A 17,249-nucleotide genomic window follows, 5' to 3' on the forward strand; every position below is an offset into this window, starting at 1 on the left:
ATCTAATAACCCTGACTACTGACTAGTAACACACACTATCAGGACCCTCCTAGATCTAATAACACTGACAACTGACTAGTGACACACACGATCAGGACCCTCCATTAAGCCACCCACTCACCTTCTGTTTTCCCTTCTAGGTGTTCAACTCCCACAGTTCCCTGCTAGGGAAGGGCTTTGCTCTGTCTCACCCGCCCACCATCATGCAGGCCCTGGAAGGCAACCTGCCGTTCTGCTGGCAGTCCAACGAGAGAGCCTTCCTCAAGGACTTTGTGTCCTGCACTCCTGGCACCAGTGGAGGCAGACTTGCCAGGTATGTCCTAACTTTGGCATCTTGCAATATTTACGTCATCTATAAACATCTATTGTGAAGAGAAATTTGCATCATCAATCGTAAACATCATCTGTTAAAACTAGGGCCTCATATGGCAGGTTGGTTTGTATACTCCCCAGGGGGCTGAGAATAAAATTTGAGTACATACTGATCTAAAAACGTCTGTAATAATAATGTAGCGCCATGAGCATTCTCTTGGCGAATGGAATCTGGCTCATTATGAATGGACTTATTATTATTAGTTTATTAAAAAATCTGTAGAACAAAAAACTAATAGTCCTATACCAGGGTGAAACAAGACCAAAATTACAAAAGAAGTCCAAAATCTATTTTTTTTAAGAAATGACCTTGAAGTTTACAATACATGATGCTGCTGTTCCCATCCTCCAGATGGCTGCAGCCTGACTCGTACCTGGACCCGAAGCAGTGTGAGATCGTGTGTAACAAGGAGGAGCTCAAGTGCAGCTGGCCCGTCGTCGTCACGGTCCTCACTAAGGATCAGTATGGACAGCTTGTCAATGTGCAAGACCTTAGGGTGAGGAAAAGTTCCTACATGTCTGTGTACAGTTAGAGTGGGACCTCAGTTGCTGTGTTCAGTTAGAGTGGGACCTCAAAGCCAGTCTGAAACTGCTCGAATTTTAGTAGGTCGATTAAATATATATGTTAAAAACATATAAAGTTTAATATTTTGTAATTGCTTACTTCCACCTGTGAAGATCCTGGGTAGAATTGGTCTTCAGCAACCCATGCTTGCCGTAAAAGGTGACTATGCTTGTCGTAAGTGGCAACTAATGGTATCGGGTGGTCAGGCTCGCTGATTTGTTGATGCATGTCATTGTATCCCAATTGCGTAGATCGATGCTCATGATGTCAATCACAGGATTATCTGGTCCAGATTACATTATTTACAGATCGTCATCATATTGTTGGAAAATTGCTGAGTGCAAACCAACAAAATTGCTTACTTTCCCAATTCTAGTTTAAAAGCCATGAATTGGAACCACTGATTTAAGGTGTGGTTGGTGGTCTTGTGGTTGAAATGTTCGTTCACAATGTGACATTGATACAGTGCCAGAAGCCCATGCTTTGTGTCCCCCTCTGATGTGTGAATATTTTGAATATTTTTATAAGCAGTGTAAAACCAGGCTCACTCGAGCGCTCATTTTGTTCATATAGGCCTTCTCATAATCAGGCAAAAGACACGCAGTGAAACATTCATTAGACCATTTGTATGTCTGTTTGATGAATTTAAACTTGAAGCCTTGTTCTGACCATCTTCCTCAGTCAAGGGAGTTAACTGACTGTAAAAGTCCAGTTTTCACCCTTGCCGAACTAGGCTGGAATTTCCAGGCTCTAGCGTAGCACCAGCAGTGGCTATTACGAGTTATGTCCCTTCTGTTGACCAATCAGATTCAATCCCTCATATCACTTGCATTTACTTCAAACAAAATGGCGGCATTCTGATCGATATTCAAAATCTCTATTGTAATAAACCGGGTGTTACCAAGCGAAGTGCATCAGATCACTTGAGCACCTTGATTAAAAACATGAAAAGATTTGGAAAATATCTGTTGATGTCCAGTTGATAGTACACATGCTTTGCAAATCCTGCAGTCGACCGAAGTGTTGTTCACAAACCGGATGTCTAGTTTGTTACATGATTTTGATTGGACTATGCAAAGACTTAGTCCAGCTAAAATGCAACTCCGGAATTCCAGCCTAGTTCAGCAAGGGTGGAAACTGGACTTTTAGTCAGTTAGCACCCTTGCCCCAAGATGATGTGTTCTGACCAGTGGAATATAATGTTTCTTGAACAGATTGTGAGGATGATGTTTGCTGCTGTTGTGAATGCTGGTGTGTAAACTTGTAGATTGAGGTGAAGGCTGTGCCAGTCGACCAGAAGGACACTACAGGAGATGACATGAAGAAGATGAGGCGTTTGAGTCGCCCCGATGAAGGGGATCTCACATTTGGAGGTCTACCCCCACCGTCACTGGACACACCTTATGAGTCCACCTTCAAAGACAGGAAGGATATATTCCACTCTATAACCATCATGAAGGTAAGGGGGACTGTACTTCTGTCACTAGATAGCATTTGAAGCTATAGTTGGTTACTGAGTTGGGTTTAATGGCGCTTTGAACAGTATTCCAGTTATGTCACGGCGTGTCAGCTCTGACGAAAGAGAATGATATAGCAGAGATAGACACATCATCAGGTCGTGTAGGTCACTATGCACAAGGATTATGTGCATAACCCATTTGTTTGGGTGGTGATGCTTGGTGTGTTCAGGTGAATTGTTTTTAGAAGTTTGTTCAAGCACGTTTCCATGTAGAATCAAAAGAAGAAAGAAGAAATGCATAGTGTGAGATAGGATAAGTATGTAAATGTGCAATTCATTGGAAAATTTCCAATTTGACCTATTTAATCTATTTTGATTATTTAGTTATTAATTGACCTTCCTAACAGTAATGGCTGTGTCCTTTCCATGGCGTAAATGTTTCAATAGACTGGTATACCTTTTCGAGAGTACAACCAATCCGGGATTTTATCTGATGAAATATTAGCTCTCAAAACACTGGACCCCTATCCTCCTAGGAGTGCCAGGTATTTATGAATAGTTGTGTGGAAGAGTGAAGGTGCATACATGAATATACTGCTTATACACTGCGTATGTTAGGATGAGACATATCGTGGTGAAATGGAGAATGCTGTAGCACAAATTGATGCAGTAGTGGATGTGAAGCTGACTCCCTTGTGTAACACATATATTTACAAACCTTTAATTAAGTGTAAAAAAATGTCAAATTTGTCATCGAAACATCTCATATTCGTATTCAAGAATGCAATTTTGTTGTGACATAGTCACATGATTCTGTATGTCTTGAAGTCTTTAGGCAGCACTCAATGACAACCTTTAACTTCCCTGTAGTAGAGATCAGTACAAAGTGTGAAACCAAATGTTTCTACAAAGGAACTAGCCCTGATCTAATATGTGTGAATGGTAGGTGAATGCTGTCTTTGTGTTGTCTTGTAAACAGAATCCTGTATCCTGATTTGAAGTGCTACATGGTTTTTGTTTTCTCATTTTCAGCTTAGTAGTTCCTCTGGCTACAGAGAAATATATGTAACAGGGATACAGGAATTATGAAAAATGAAATATAAATAAAATGTTTCTTCAAAGCTTATGTAAGTCTCAACATTTCCCCCAGGCCTATGAGAACTACTCGTTTGAGGAGCTGAGGTTTGCTGCCCCGGCCGTACCCAGGCCGAGCGAGAACATGCTGGTCCGGGCCAACAATGACGGCACGTTCAGCGCCAACTGGACCCCGGGCTGTGTGGGCTTCTACAACATACACGCCACCATTGATGGCTTTGAAGCAGGTGCGTACATGTAGAGTGAGTGAGTTTGGTTTTACGCCGCTTTTAGCAATTTTCCAGCAATATCACAGCAGGGGACACCAGAAATGGGTTTCACACATTGTACCCATGTCAGGAATCGAACCTGGGTCTTCGGCGTGACGAGCGAAGGCTTTAACCACTAGGCTACCCGACCGCCCCGCGTACATGTAAAGGAAAGATGTTTACCGTAGTTGCAGGATATCCTGTTTTGGACGACCTTAACACTAGATGCACAGTAGAGCAGTGTGCACGTTAAGGTAAGAACCAAGATTGTTATTTTTTTTAGCCTTAATTGGTATCCCTAGCAAAGTGTTGATGTTGAATAATCATTTTTGTGTGGTGTGTTGCCAGGTGACGTGTACAAGGTGGAGGTGAAGGAACCCCCCCAGGGAGTCCCCCCGCCCTCACAACATGCCAAGAAGGCCCACCAGCCCAGCAGGGTAGGAGACTCATTGAATAGTATCAGTACATTCCTTCTACAAAACACTGTAAGATGTCATCAGTGTTAGAAATCGAGGGAAATATGTAAATGCAAACATATTTATCCAATTGCTAAAATATTTTAAAAAGTTAAATGCTATTGATTATGCTTTTATGCAGAACTGATAATACAGTGTTTTCCCTCTGTGTCGCTGTGGTAAAGTGTGAGTTTGGCAGCAGTGCATTGCACACAACTCCCCTTCTTTCAGTAAGGTTAAGTCATAGATGTTAAGTACTCTGAATATTGATCAGCAGACACCCTTAAAAGTATATATTAGGGTTGGGACAAGTCCAGGGTACTTGACCCCCTATTACACAACCCTACCCGGGTACCCACGGAAGGTCTCAAGAGATGGGTACATAATGTCCGATTGGGAATTGTTTTATCGCAGCCTTGGCAAACGCTATTTTCATACACGTATAGGACAATCACATCATGCATACTCTAAAATCGACAAATTATGTCTTTACTCAAATGTATTAAAGTCAGAAACAGTGCATGCATAGTCAGAAAGAAATGCAAACAAAAACAACTTTTATTGTTATTGTCATTAAACAATATATCACGTGACTAACACAGGTCCGAGTAGTCCTTTGGGAACCAGGGTCCTAATCAGGACCTACTCGACCCGAGTATCTGAGTTACCCATCCCAGCCACAGAATAAATGGAAAACATCTGCTACAAATTGTGCAGAGTAGGTCGACACAGATAATGCTCTGTTTGGGTGAGTAAAGCTTGGATTGCTTGTGTTTGTGTTGGCCAGATGCGGAAGTTTGTGGGGAAGTGCAGTGCGGGCCTGAGGGTGCGCGTCCACCCCACACTCCAGAGTGAGCAGATAGGTGTGGTCAAGCCTGGCGGGGTCATCTCCTTCATTGATGAGGTGAGTGATCTCATCATCCTGAATGATGAAGCAAACATCAATTCACATTTAGCTCATCTGGCCTGATAGTCCACGTCAGCCATGTTTCAATTGTATAAATGAAAATTGAGTGCTTACTGATCCATTGACCGGGGTAAAAATAGTGTAGCGCTATGAGCATCCACTTGGTGAATGGAATCTGGCGCAGTATAAATGCACTTATTGTTATTATTATTTATTTGCAAATACCTCTGGAGAAACAAAAAAGAATTTTAATATTAATTTGGCACTGTGAACTGATTTTTTTCTAAAACAAAATTTCACTACTTACAGGGATTCCTGGACAGAGTAGGTCCCCATGTTGTCATGTTAAACAGACTGACATGAGAATTGGGTGGTTCCAATGTGGGACCACCACTGATTGGGTGTCATGGAGTTTTGCTTACTTCAACATAAGGCATTTTATTCATTCCTTCTGGCATATAGACCCGTGAAGATCTGGGGTAGAATCGGTCTTCGCAACCCATGCTTGCCGTAAAAGGCGACTATGCTTGTCATAGGATGACCAACGGGAGTGGGTGGTCATGGATGCTAACTTGGTTGATGCATGTCATTGTATCCCAATTGCGTGGATCGATGCTTATGATGTCAGTCACTGGATTGTCTGGTCCACACTGGATTATTTACAGACTGCTGTCATATAGCTGGAATATTGCTGAGTGTGGTGTGAAAAAACAACAAACAAACAAAACCTGGCATAAAATGCGGGGCGGGATGGGAGGATATAGTCATACAGTCATCATCTGACCTGTCTGTCTTTCCGTCCGTAATTCGTTTCTGGAGCATAACTTAAACACCATGAAGTATTTTTCATCCAAACTTGGTACATGTTTTAACAAGGGGCTGAAGTGGTGCCTTTTGCTATTGTGGGGGATTTGTCATCTTCTGATGACTCTTGTCAAATTTGAGAAAATGTTAATATAAATGAAAATATTATTGTATTCCATTACAGGCATTTGTGTATATTCATGCATACAATTAAGTATGAAAAATGAAATTGATCAAACCATTTGACTGATTATGTGAATATTGTATTCTACAAATGTCAAAACAAGATGAGGCAGTAAGATTCTTGAAGCAGTATTACAGTTTAAGTAACCCTACAGATCCACAATGACGACGGGGTGTGGGTGAGGCTGAGCCCGGACTCCATCAAGGAGTGGTGCATCAGTGGCTACACGGAGGCATGGTGTCTGCAGTACAACCAGCATCTGGGCAAAGCGCTCCTCGTCCCCGTGGAGGAACCCAAGTCCATCCTGGACGAGATGGTCAAGGAAGCCATTCAGAGGAAGCTCCCGGAGTATGTGCGGGACATCTTGCCCAGGCCACGCAGAGGTCAGGAGAACACTAGTTATTGTATGTTATTGTTTTACCACTCAACATTTGCTTAGGTGTGGTCAGGTCAAATGGGGTTAACGTCTCGTCCACTTATATAAGTGCAATAATCTCGTCAAATTATTGCACTTATATAGCGATGTGCATGCTAGACTGATGCCGATTTTATGGTGCTAGCTCACTGAGATACCATGCCACAGTTTAACATGAATACCCTACTCAGACACAGTATACTGATTCTGTGCCAACCAGTCCTTGTTTTAGCCCCTTAATGCCGAGCGCGAGACAGGGCAACAACAAGTACCATCTTTTAACGTCTTTTGGTATGACGCGGCCCGGGATCGAACCCCGGACCTTCCGCTCTCCTGTAGTGGTAGTAGTAGTACCATCTTTTAATGTCTTTTTTTATGACACGGATGGGGATCGAACCCCGGACATTCCAATTTTGGGTGGACACTCTACCACTAGACCAAGGTGGCAGTCTTTTTACTGAGGACCACATCTTTGACGAAAGACTATTTTGGTCCTTAGGAAATGTTGAGTAGTATATTCATTTACCTGGTAGGTCATTTCATTATTCATAATGTTGTTTACTTTGTCAGTTTTTGTGGATAAATTAAAATTTGCACCTGTGCAAGGTGTTAAATATTTTTACAGTGGCATGGTTTTGTGTTTACTTAGTCTTTGTAAGATGTTTTCAGTGGCCAGAGACTGTATGAAGTGCATTTAGTCAGTTATTGTTCAAGAAGTTCATTGTTTTAGGCGCATGACAAGATGTGCCGATTGTGATAAAAATTTGACATGAAAGCTGTTTATTTCATTTTCTGATTATTGCTTGTGGTTCTAATCGATCAAATTAATTGAAAACATATAGTACATATAGGTGGCTTATCAGGTGGCAAATTCAGGCTTATCTGATATTGTTTAGCACTTGTACAAGATAGTCGGTAGCACTAGGTGGAACAGATATAAAGTTTGAGAAGAATAAATGAACATGTCCATAACTGTTAAGTAGTCTTGGCTTTTGTATGTCTAAGTTGTTGGATGTCATGTAGTTTTACACAAGTTTGGTCTTGCTGTGATTTCTTAGTGCAAGTTGGTCTTGACAATTCATGCTTTTTGTAAATTTAAAAAAAAACATATTTCTTTCTGAACTTGCAAGTAGTATTTGTCTTTATTGCTGATATATCTTGTTCTCTCCTCATGGATTGGTTTGGATTGGAACTTCCTATGTCAATCACTGGTTGAGATGTTGGATGTTGTATTCTCTTCCTGTGTTTAGGGCCAGGCGTGTACCAAGTGGTCAAGTGCGGTTCCTTCGGTCACAACATCCGCAGTCGCCCCAACCTGAAGGCAACGCCCATCGGCATGTTGACGCTAGGGAAGAGGCTGACAGCCATTGAGGATGTGAGTGTAACGTCATTGTTATATCTAGCCCTATGTTGATCATATAGCTCCTGTGTCATTGGGAGGATTGTGATTGTAGACATGATACAATGTGGAAATTGAGCTACTGACCAGTCCGGACAAACTTAAATCTTGAGAAGTGATTCAAAGAGTCCTGCCGAACAGCCCAAGTCACTGCTTATCAACCTACTTTGGTTTCAAGATCGTTCTAATCATTCACCTTCCCTGGCCATGACCTACTGGCCTTCACCTTAAACATTCTACTATCTCCCTGTTACTGGTTATGCTTAGTCATATTGTACTTGACGAACAACTAGTTATTACATGTAGAGACTTCTGTTGAAGTTAGTCAAGTAAATACAATTCAACAAAACTGTGCAAATCAATTATGTTTACAGTGTTTAGACATTATCAAACTTCCTAATAATTGTGACATTTGATATTTCAATACATCAAAACTTCAATATATTGTTACACTCTTCAAATATGATCCCGAATCGAGGCAGGACCATACAAACCCAGAGATAGAAACTAACAGTTTTAATCCTCTAGTCCTTATAATCACAACATATAGCAAAACCCTAAAAAAGGCAAATTTCTACTAGTCCTTATGATATCTTAACTATTGGGCAGTTTGGCAAGGACAATAGGACTAGTGCCAATTTCTAACGCTGCAGACCTCCATGTTTCCATCCAGGCAACTAATGTCGACGGCACCTGGGTCAAGCTGGACGTGGAGAGCGTTGACCAGTACTGTCACAGTAGTGAGACAGAGGCCTGGTCACTGGCCGCAGGGAAGGACAGCATTGTGTTTCTCCGCCACGAGTCCGAGGTGGGGCCGGTCGGGAAGGACCCCTTCTCCTTCAACACCCTGCCCGTCACATCCTCACGGGGCTTCGACTTCTCCGGCGCACACTGTCACTCAACCAGTCTCCCCAGCTTCAGCCTCAAGAGTGACTTCACCCTTGGTAAGTAACTGACTTCATGTTTGTAAGGCACGTACTTGTTTTCACAGTTAACCTATACAGTGAAACCCTGTTAATGTGGACATACCTTTCCAGAGTGAGTCATCCTTATTAACAAATCTCCTGATAAGTAAATAAAGTAGTAATTTTTGTGTACATTATAAATATAATATATATTCTCAACAAGAAGCTTCAATAAGGCAGGTTTTTAGTCAAACGGGGCTGGACTAACAGAGTTTTATTAAAATGTTGGACTGGAATTTGTAATGAAATATATAAAATCTTTGTCACGTTATAATTCATGAAAAATGTCAACATGAAAATATTTTTCTCTAATGAATATTTAAGTAGAAAATAGATATTTTGTTCAATAGACCCAGTGAGATTTGACAATTATGATATTTTCAGAGAGCTTTCTTCATCATTTTCAAGCAGGTAGAGTAATAGTTTGTGATTATAGACCTAGAGTGTATGCTTCACCATTCTAGCAGTAGTATGCATCTGGTGTCATTCATCACACAGAAAAGCAAATACTCATGATAATAATATAAGCATTATATAAGCTTAATCGCATGTTCCCCGTAATGAAAGTTACAATATATCATTTGCAGGAATACTTGAAACATATTGAGTGTGCATCACATCACATCATTACTGATTCATTATACTAACAATGTGCTGATTGTGTTTCACTTAACAAAACTGTTGCTGTATGTTCTGTATGAGGATTCTTGAGCATTATCATAAGAGCTGAAAAGTAACTAATTTTAATTCGAAAATATCTGGCAAGAGAGAGGTGTTACATATATTTTTGACTGCTATTGTTATCTTAAATATATCAAGGTCTGCTGTTATATTCCTGCTTTCTGAGTCTGTTACCTTGTGTGAAACTATATTCATTAATTAAACCCTGTGTGGACCTAGGTTAGAATAAACCTGCAACACTCTGCATTGTTGTTGGAAAAGGTGTTCAGACTTTATCGCGTGCAGCGTATCCTGATGGTTTGGGATGGTGTTCATTCTTTCAATCACTGGTTCGCCTTGTTCAGACTTTGTATACTTTGACATAGCTGGAATATTGCTGACTGTGGTTTTAACAACAAACAACCATTTCATTAGGTTATTAACTGAGTTTGATAAATAGTTTGCTTTGAGGAATAGCAATCACGAAATGAACTCAACACTTTTCTACTTAAAAAGCTGAATTGTGTCAAATAATTTAAAAAATATGATTTAAGAATGTCAAGTAATTTCTAACATATCGATTTGATACTGTTTGTTTTATTGGGAGACCTTAACATTATCAAAAGAAATGTAATTTTTTGGTACCCTTCTAAAAACACTTGATATCGTAAATACCAGATCTAAGATAAAAACACTTGATATCGTAAATACCAGATCCAAGAAACAAAATGAATAAGCCATAGTTATAAGATAGCCATTTGTGTTAAATGATACAGAGGGCTTGTACAAATCTACAAGCCCAAATTGTGTATGATGAGTTTGGTGAAAGGTCCTGTAGCAGTGTTCCCGCTGCCTTTTGAAACTGACAGTCCCCACTAATTTTTGTCAGTCCCAACAAAAACAAAAAAAGTATGAAAATTACCTGCTTTTAATTCTTTCAACATCATGAATTCATCTCTGAGGTAACTTAGATCTACACATCATTCACGCAAAGTTCAGTCACAATTTTCTCTTTTCTTTTAATATTTTGAAACAAAGTCACTTCAAAAATATATTTAACCTCGAAATATTCCCTTGCACTGAAAATAGACAAGGGGAAACCCTGATGGTAACAGACAAGCTGACTTTGTTAAAAAAAATATACTTATGGGAATATCATTGATGTATTGGTCAACAACAAAGATTTATAAGGTCATATGAATTAACGCTTCAAGCCTTATTTTAATGGTAACAAAGTGGTAATCGGTAAACGGGAACACTGCCTGTAGCACTGTGTTGTGTCTGTCCTAGACATATCTGCAGTATACACCCCTCTCTCTTTGCCAGGCTTCGCTCCTAGGAGCACCACAACCTCCTTTGCATTTGGGCATCAAGGTAACCCTTCGTGTTTGCCCTGTGTCTGTGACCTGTGGTTGCTGCTCTTTATTTTCTCATGCTCTTTGTCTTTACAGATAGTTCCATTTCAAACTGGTATTTCTTGTACAGTGACGTATTAGCACTTTCAACCCAAATATCTTTTTTCATATACATAATTCTTGTCCTGTTTTTTAATTTGTTGACTAAATTGGTTTAGTTGTACTTGAAACTTGATACTTGGGCTGAAGTTTTTGATATTTAAGTGTAAGTGGTTGAATAGTGAGTAATGTGTTTACCTAGGGTAATACTTTTGATTTCAAAATTAATTTGGTAATAACATAATAGAGACTAATTTTTGTGCAGGTTTATGTTTTTGATAAATAATAATTTTGTACCATAATGACATATTTGTGTGATCTATTTTGGGAATACATTACTGGTAATTTGGTTTGAATATTTTTTTTATTGATATTTTTATTCTGCACCAAATCCTGCTTATTTTCTTTTCCACAAATGCACATCAATTAAAGTGTTAGGTATTATATGCATCATGTCAGTATTTAGTTAATGATTTGATTTTCCCCACAACAGAAGCTGCGGCAAGTGTACCAATGTTCGGTCAATCCTCCGCCGGCGCCACCGCCAGCCCCTTTGAACCTGTGACACTTGTGGTAGACACTGCAGGAGACGACGCTCAGTCTTCAAGCGGGGGACCCTTCACATCCACACCGATGACCACGAGGAGAATGCCGCAGCCGGTCAAGGCGTATTCCGTGCCGGACCGACGAGCTCCGCAGACAGCCTACCTGGAACGCCAAGCTGCCGATCTAGGCATGATTGGAAAGGGGAGAGATGGGAGGGACCTGCCTCCGGAGCTGATGGGTGTGTCAGTCAGGGAACTAGTCAAGGCGCTAGGTGAGGATGTGTGTTTTGATGTGATGCTTTATCGCTCTTGTGCATGTTGAGCTTGTTGCAGCCTTGTGGTCAAAGTGATGTGGTTTGTCAGTTCACCAGTGATTGATCTCATGTAAAAGTGTGGCTTTCTGTCATTCCACATAGTGTTTCACATTCCACATAATATTTCATAAGCTGTGTTAGATAACAATGAGTATTTCATAGCCTGAATTGTTGAAATTTACAGGGTTGTATTTTCACAACTTTACATATTTGCAAATTGCTGTGTTTTCAAAATGAAGACATAATAATGATAATTCCTATTTGTTTGAAAAACATGAAAATGCAGGGACTTACCTGGGTTATTTCTTTTGGGGGTTCTGGGGATTCAAAGTCTTTGATTGTTGGGATCCCAGGTTCCTATATAGGTGATCCCAAGCTACAAAATGGTGATCCAAGAGAAGTGGCCTCTGTGTTTGATGAAGTTGCAATGGAAAATCTTCTTGTTTTGCCAACACACACGCACATATGACCCCGATCGATACGGAAACGGTACTCTACCCCAAGTGATGTATGTGTGGCCCAGTGGATGCACTCAGTTGTGTGGCAGTTTTCAAGTTTTCTGCATGTAGGATGCAGGCTTTCACATCTGGCAAATCCCTGAAACGAGCATGAAGGTCTGGGTTAGAATAGGTCTTCAGCAACCCATGCTTGCAGCAACAGGTGACTATGCTTGTCGTAAGAGGCGACTAACAGGATCGGGTGGTAGGGCTAGCTGATTTGGTTGATGCATGTCATCGTATACCAATTGCGTGGATCAATGCTCATGATGTCAATCACAAGATTGTCTGGTCTAGAATCGATTATTTACAGACCGCCGTCATATAGCTGGAATAATGATAAGTGCGGTGTTAAACAACAAACAAACAAACAAACAAAATTCCCTGAAAATGTGAAAATATTGAAAATTCCAAAAGAGCTTCCAACATTGCATATAAGCAAATGGTAGAAAATGTGTACTTATTCATTTGACAAATCCTTGGAGGTTAACAATTCTGGGGAATAAAAGTTTCACACATGTTGTAAAATTTGTACTAAATGAGGATGCTGTTGTTAGATACTATGAGGTGCCAATGGTTTGGCAGATTGCATGACAGTACGTAATGATGCTTGCACATCTACTCAAGATTTTGTTCCCCTGGTGTAGGATAAGTCATTTATAGGTGAACTTACATTGCAGTTCTACTGAACCACGCTCATTAAGGTGTCATTAGCCACTGGTGTATCAGTACATCACAACTTGTCACCTGATGACACCATACATAAAATGCTGCCAGGGTGACAATTTATGTTTCTAAGGTGTCGTGATTTTCAAAAAGTGCTATTTACGAAGGTTTGCAATAACCTAGCCCAGGCAGGGTTTGCTCTAGAAACATTCTAACATGGGTCCTTTATCTGAAGATATCAGATATTCCAGACGTAGACCCACACTTTCCCATACAGCGCAATGTTAAGATGCCCCATTGTCTTTGAAAATGTGGCTTTTTTTCAAAATTAGGGTCTAACATAGCACTATCCTATGGTCCTTGCCAAACTGACCAATAGCACAGGTATCACAAGGGCGAGTGGACATTTGCCCTTGTTAAGAGTTTTCCTATATGAGTAGTTAAGGTATCATGAGGAATAGTAGAAATTTGTCCTTGTTACAGGTTTTGCAATATATGTTATCATTATAAGGACTCGTGGACTGTAACTGTAACTATTCAGGTTAGTTCCAGAAGCAAATCTGATTGCAAAATTATTCAAGAACAAGCCTAAATTAACCATGGCAACAGCTCCTTGATAACTATGCCATGGAATCGTTCGTGCAATAATTGTGCAAATATGGTATCACGATGTGTGTCGATGGTCCCGCATCGATCGTGATGTGGGTGTATCTGAACACCCCTAATGTTGTCGTTGAAGGGGCCAAACTAAGTCAACGATAATGATGATGATGATAATGATAATGATAATAATAATAATGATAATGATGATGATGATGATAATAATGATTACTGCTCTTCATCTTGAAAACACAGATTTCATTAATACTACAGCAGCCTCTGGTGTTGATATGCTTTCATGTGTTTTTCTAACATTGTCACTTTACCCACTGTCGACTTGAATTGTTTGCCCTTTGTGCAGTGAAATAGTGTTGACTTATTGCAGTTTTCTTTTTGCTTGCCTCTGCTTGCTTGGCACACAGATAATGTGAAGTGTGTAAACGCTGTCTATGATAACTGCTGGAGCCAGGAGTTTCACAAAGTCCCACAGTTAAAAACAATATCCCTGAATTATCGATTCCGCACAATCAGTCCGCAAAGACTGGTGTCGCTTGTCGGTAAGATGCTTGTTGTGTGAATGGGGGCATGTGTATGACACTATAATCCTGTCTGATCTTCCTCTGCTCTATGCATGGTTATGTACATCGTCATTACTTGTTTGTATACACTACGCTACTTCATCGCTCATGAATACATATGGCCGCAATGCAATGTAGTTGCTTGTTTTAACCATCGAATCAAGCAAGGCCTGGTTCCACATGAGGAATACAAATAAGTCGTATGGTAGGGTGGGACGATTCACCAACTGTGTTATCTGATACGTGTCACGATACCTTGCTCACGATCCAATACATATCACGATACTTGCATGTGCTCATATCTGGTGCGTACGTCATCTTTTTATAGACAGGATGACCAAATACCTGGCACACTGACAACTTACAGATTTCACAATGGCACTACTCATTTACACTAGTAATTAGTATTTGGTGTGAAAAAAAATATAGAATACATTTAAGGAAAGAATAAATATATTTTGCTTAGTATGCAATTGTGATCGATACTTGTATCGAGAAGTAAACATCGTGATCTACCTATGCATTGGTGTATCGCCCCTCTACTATCCTATAAGGGCTCAGATTACGTTGTACAAGCCGCGATGTATCTCCATCAACAATATGTGTAACATGTGCCATAGCCTTGCTACTGTCTGCTCTACACACTGCTTTAATGGCAGCAATGGGAGGGTTCGCACAACGTTTATGATCTGATTTAACTCCCCCATTTCATTAACTTACAAGGGGGCATGGTTGGCCCCGTCGTCATAAGTGCCACAATTCACTGGGCAGAGGTGTCTCCCTTGGTCACAGCAGAAACCTATGATCATGGGTTTGAATTCCGTTTCGACCCGATCATGTTTCTAGGTAGTCAGCACCATACCCATGCTCATGGTAAACGTTTGAGACATGCATCACTTTGGGCTTTCCTCCCACATTAAGCTGACACACCATGATATAACTGGGATACTGTTCAAAGCGGCGTTAAACCAAACTCACTCACTTACTCATTAGCTTACTATTGTCACTACAACACTGTATAGTTGCTGTATGTATTCACAGGTAATAGAGGAATGCTATGTGTACAAACATGTCAACTATTGACGTATGAAATTGACTTTCTAAGTAGGCAGTAGATATCAATTACAATTCTCTGTGCAGAGTTGCATCCCTTAGTTGCCAGGATCTGCTGAATGTTGCTTTTGTATGTGCTCCATTGATGAAACTTGGGGCATTAGCACCCTACCTGTCCTCATGGTTTTACTTGTGTTGGCCTATTATTATTAAACATATTTTATTGTCCAAAAAGACAAAGGTATTGGGCACAAGTGCAACACTTATTACCGACTTCTGCCTTGTTGGCCTATATTTGTGTAGTTTTGTTCCCCTTGAGGCTGGGGGTAGAATTTGTCCCCATTACCCTATGGTAGTTGAAGAGGCCAGTATAGGATGGTCCAGTGACTTGGTTCATTGCAAGTCATCATTCCCTGGCTGTGTGGGACATGGCTCATTATATCAATCACTGGTTTGTCTGGTCCAGACTCAAGTCTTTACTGGGGAGAGAAATATGGCTGGAATATCGCTGACTGCAGCATTAATCAGCAAACATAGCTGATGACTTTCCTCCTAACATCTCTCAGCTCTTTCTTATGATATGATATATTTTAAATTTAGGCATAAAAAAATATAAAGTAATTGCAAGTAAATCAGAAATTAACCACTTTCGATGTAGTTTTGCACATTCCAAGTGTTCATTCTTCTGCAGAGGAGGGGCGGTCGGGTAGCCTAGTGGATAAAGCGTTCGCTCGTCACGCCGAAGACCCGGATTCGATTCCCGACATGGGTACAATGTGTGAAGCCCATTTCTGGTGTCCCTCGCCGTGATATTGCTGGAATATTGCTAAAAGCGGCGTAAAACCATACTCACTCACTCACTCTGCAGAGGAATATGCAGAACGGCTGTGTTCATGTTGTTGCATGAGGGTTTTGTGATACTTCTTTTCCTTTTTTTGATTCCCTTCTGACTAAGTAGTAATTTTCTTCAGGATAATAGAAACATATTTTTCAGATATTTATTATGAAATGTGCCATGATTGTTGTTGTATGTGCTGCTATGTGTGCTTTTTCAACTTTTTATGCATGTATATGAATCTTAATGTCATATTTCAAGTTTTATTAAGTGTATGCGCTGCGTAGATCGATGATCATGATGTCAATCACTTGATTGTCTGGTCCAGATGAAATTATTTACATACTGCTGACATAGCTTGAATATTGCTGAGTGCGGCAGTATAAACAACAAACAAACAATCAAAGCAGCATAAAGCACAACTCACTCCTTTATCACAGCTTGCTGAACTATGTGTCAGCACCATAACCGCACTTGTGGGTCTCTCCAAAGTGGTAAACATCTGAGGCCTGCATCACTTCTGGCTTTCCTCCACATCAAGCTGACACGCCGCGATATAACTGGAACACTGTTCAAAGCGACATTAAACTCAGTCACTCTCTCTGAACATTCTTTACATTGTCACAAAGCCAAAATCTGAAGTTTTGGCTGCTATATTGTCATTGCCATGGATTACATACAAATTCATTTGATTAGTTTAATAACCGATAAATGTTAAAAAAAAGGAGGTTGAAGGATTTTTCGTTGAGAATATTTCTAGATTTTTCATGAAAAGGAAAAGCTGTATGATGCTGATCGTGTTCAGCTTCTTATTGCGGTGGTGTGTGCACCTCCGGTGGGGTTTATTTTTTGCATCTAGAATTGACCAGTGTTTTGTATATGTTACAGGTGAAAGTCGAGCCAATGGTAACGGCCCCACCCCCAATCCCTCTCCTCCAGGCTCCCCCAAGAAAACATCACGCAGCTCCAGCCCAAAGCCAGCCAGTGACTCGGGTAAGTCCACATTGATAAGGATGTATTTTGACCAGGTCACCTCATTTTGCCACCTTTTGTTGTTTAGAATAGGTAAGGTAGTCATGCATGCTGATTGGGAGAACAGCAGCAGTCAGCAGGGGTTGTGCCAAGTTTTTATAAGCTTTTCACTTCCCCAGAATGGTATTACAGCAGCTATGATTGTGA

The 17,249-nt window shown here is 40.5% G+C and overlaps 1 protein-coding gene across 14 annotated transcripts in view; it reads left to right on the top strand.

Moving 5' to 3' along the window:
- Positions 1-17,249, top strand: part of LOC124139629 (E3 ubiquitin-protein ligase MYCBP2-like) — a 121,540-nt gene that overhangs the window by 72,891 nt on the left and 31,400 nt on the right. For 8 of the 14 annotated variants that reach the window (XM_048387783.1, XM_048387784.1, XM_048387792.1 and 5 more), the window contains 13 exons: positions 141-313; positions 725-869; positions 2,205-2,396; positions 3,547-3,718; positions 4,088-4,176; positions 4,982-5,098; positions 6,244-6,493; positions 7,755-7,879; positions 8,577-8,847; positions 9,253-9,279; positions 10,855-10,902; positions 11,476-11,799; positions 16,959-17,063. In XM_048387783.1, coding sequence (XP_048243740.1) covers positions 141-313; positions 725-869; positions 2,205-2,396; positions 3,547-3,718; positions 4,088-4,176; positions 4,982-5,098; positions 6,244-6,493; positions 7,755-7,879; positions 8,577-8,847; positions 9,253-9,279; positions 10,855-10,902; positions 11,476-11,799; positions 16,959-17,063 — 2,038 coding nt within the window. The remainder of the gene's footprint in view (positions 1-140; positions 314-724; positions 870-2,204; positions 2,397-3,546; positions 3,719-4,087; positions 4,177-4,981; positions 5,099-6,243; positions 6,494-7,754; positions 7,880-8,576; positions 8,848-9,252; positions 9,280-10,854; positions 10,903-11,475; positions 11,800-16,958; positions 17,064-17,249) is intronic. The other 6 variants (XM_048387786.1, XM_048387788.1, XM_048387796.1 and 3 more) reach the window with 4 other exon arrangements.

This window comes from Haliotis rufescens, unplaced genomic scaffold (assembly GCF_023055435.1).
Source record: "Haliotis rufescens isolate VD_foot unplaced genomic scaffold, xgHalRufe1.0.p SCAF_7, whole genome shotgun sequence".
Lineage (NCBI taxonomy): Eukaryota > Metazoa > Mollusca > Gastropoda > Lepetellida > Haliotidae > Haliotis > Haliotis rufescens.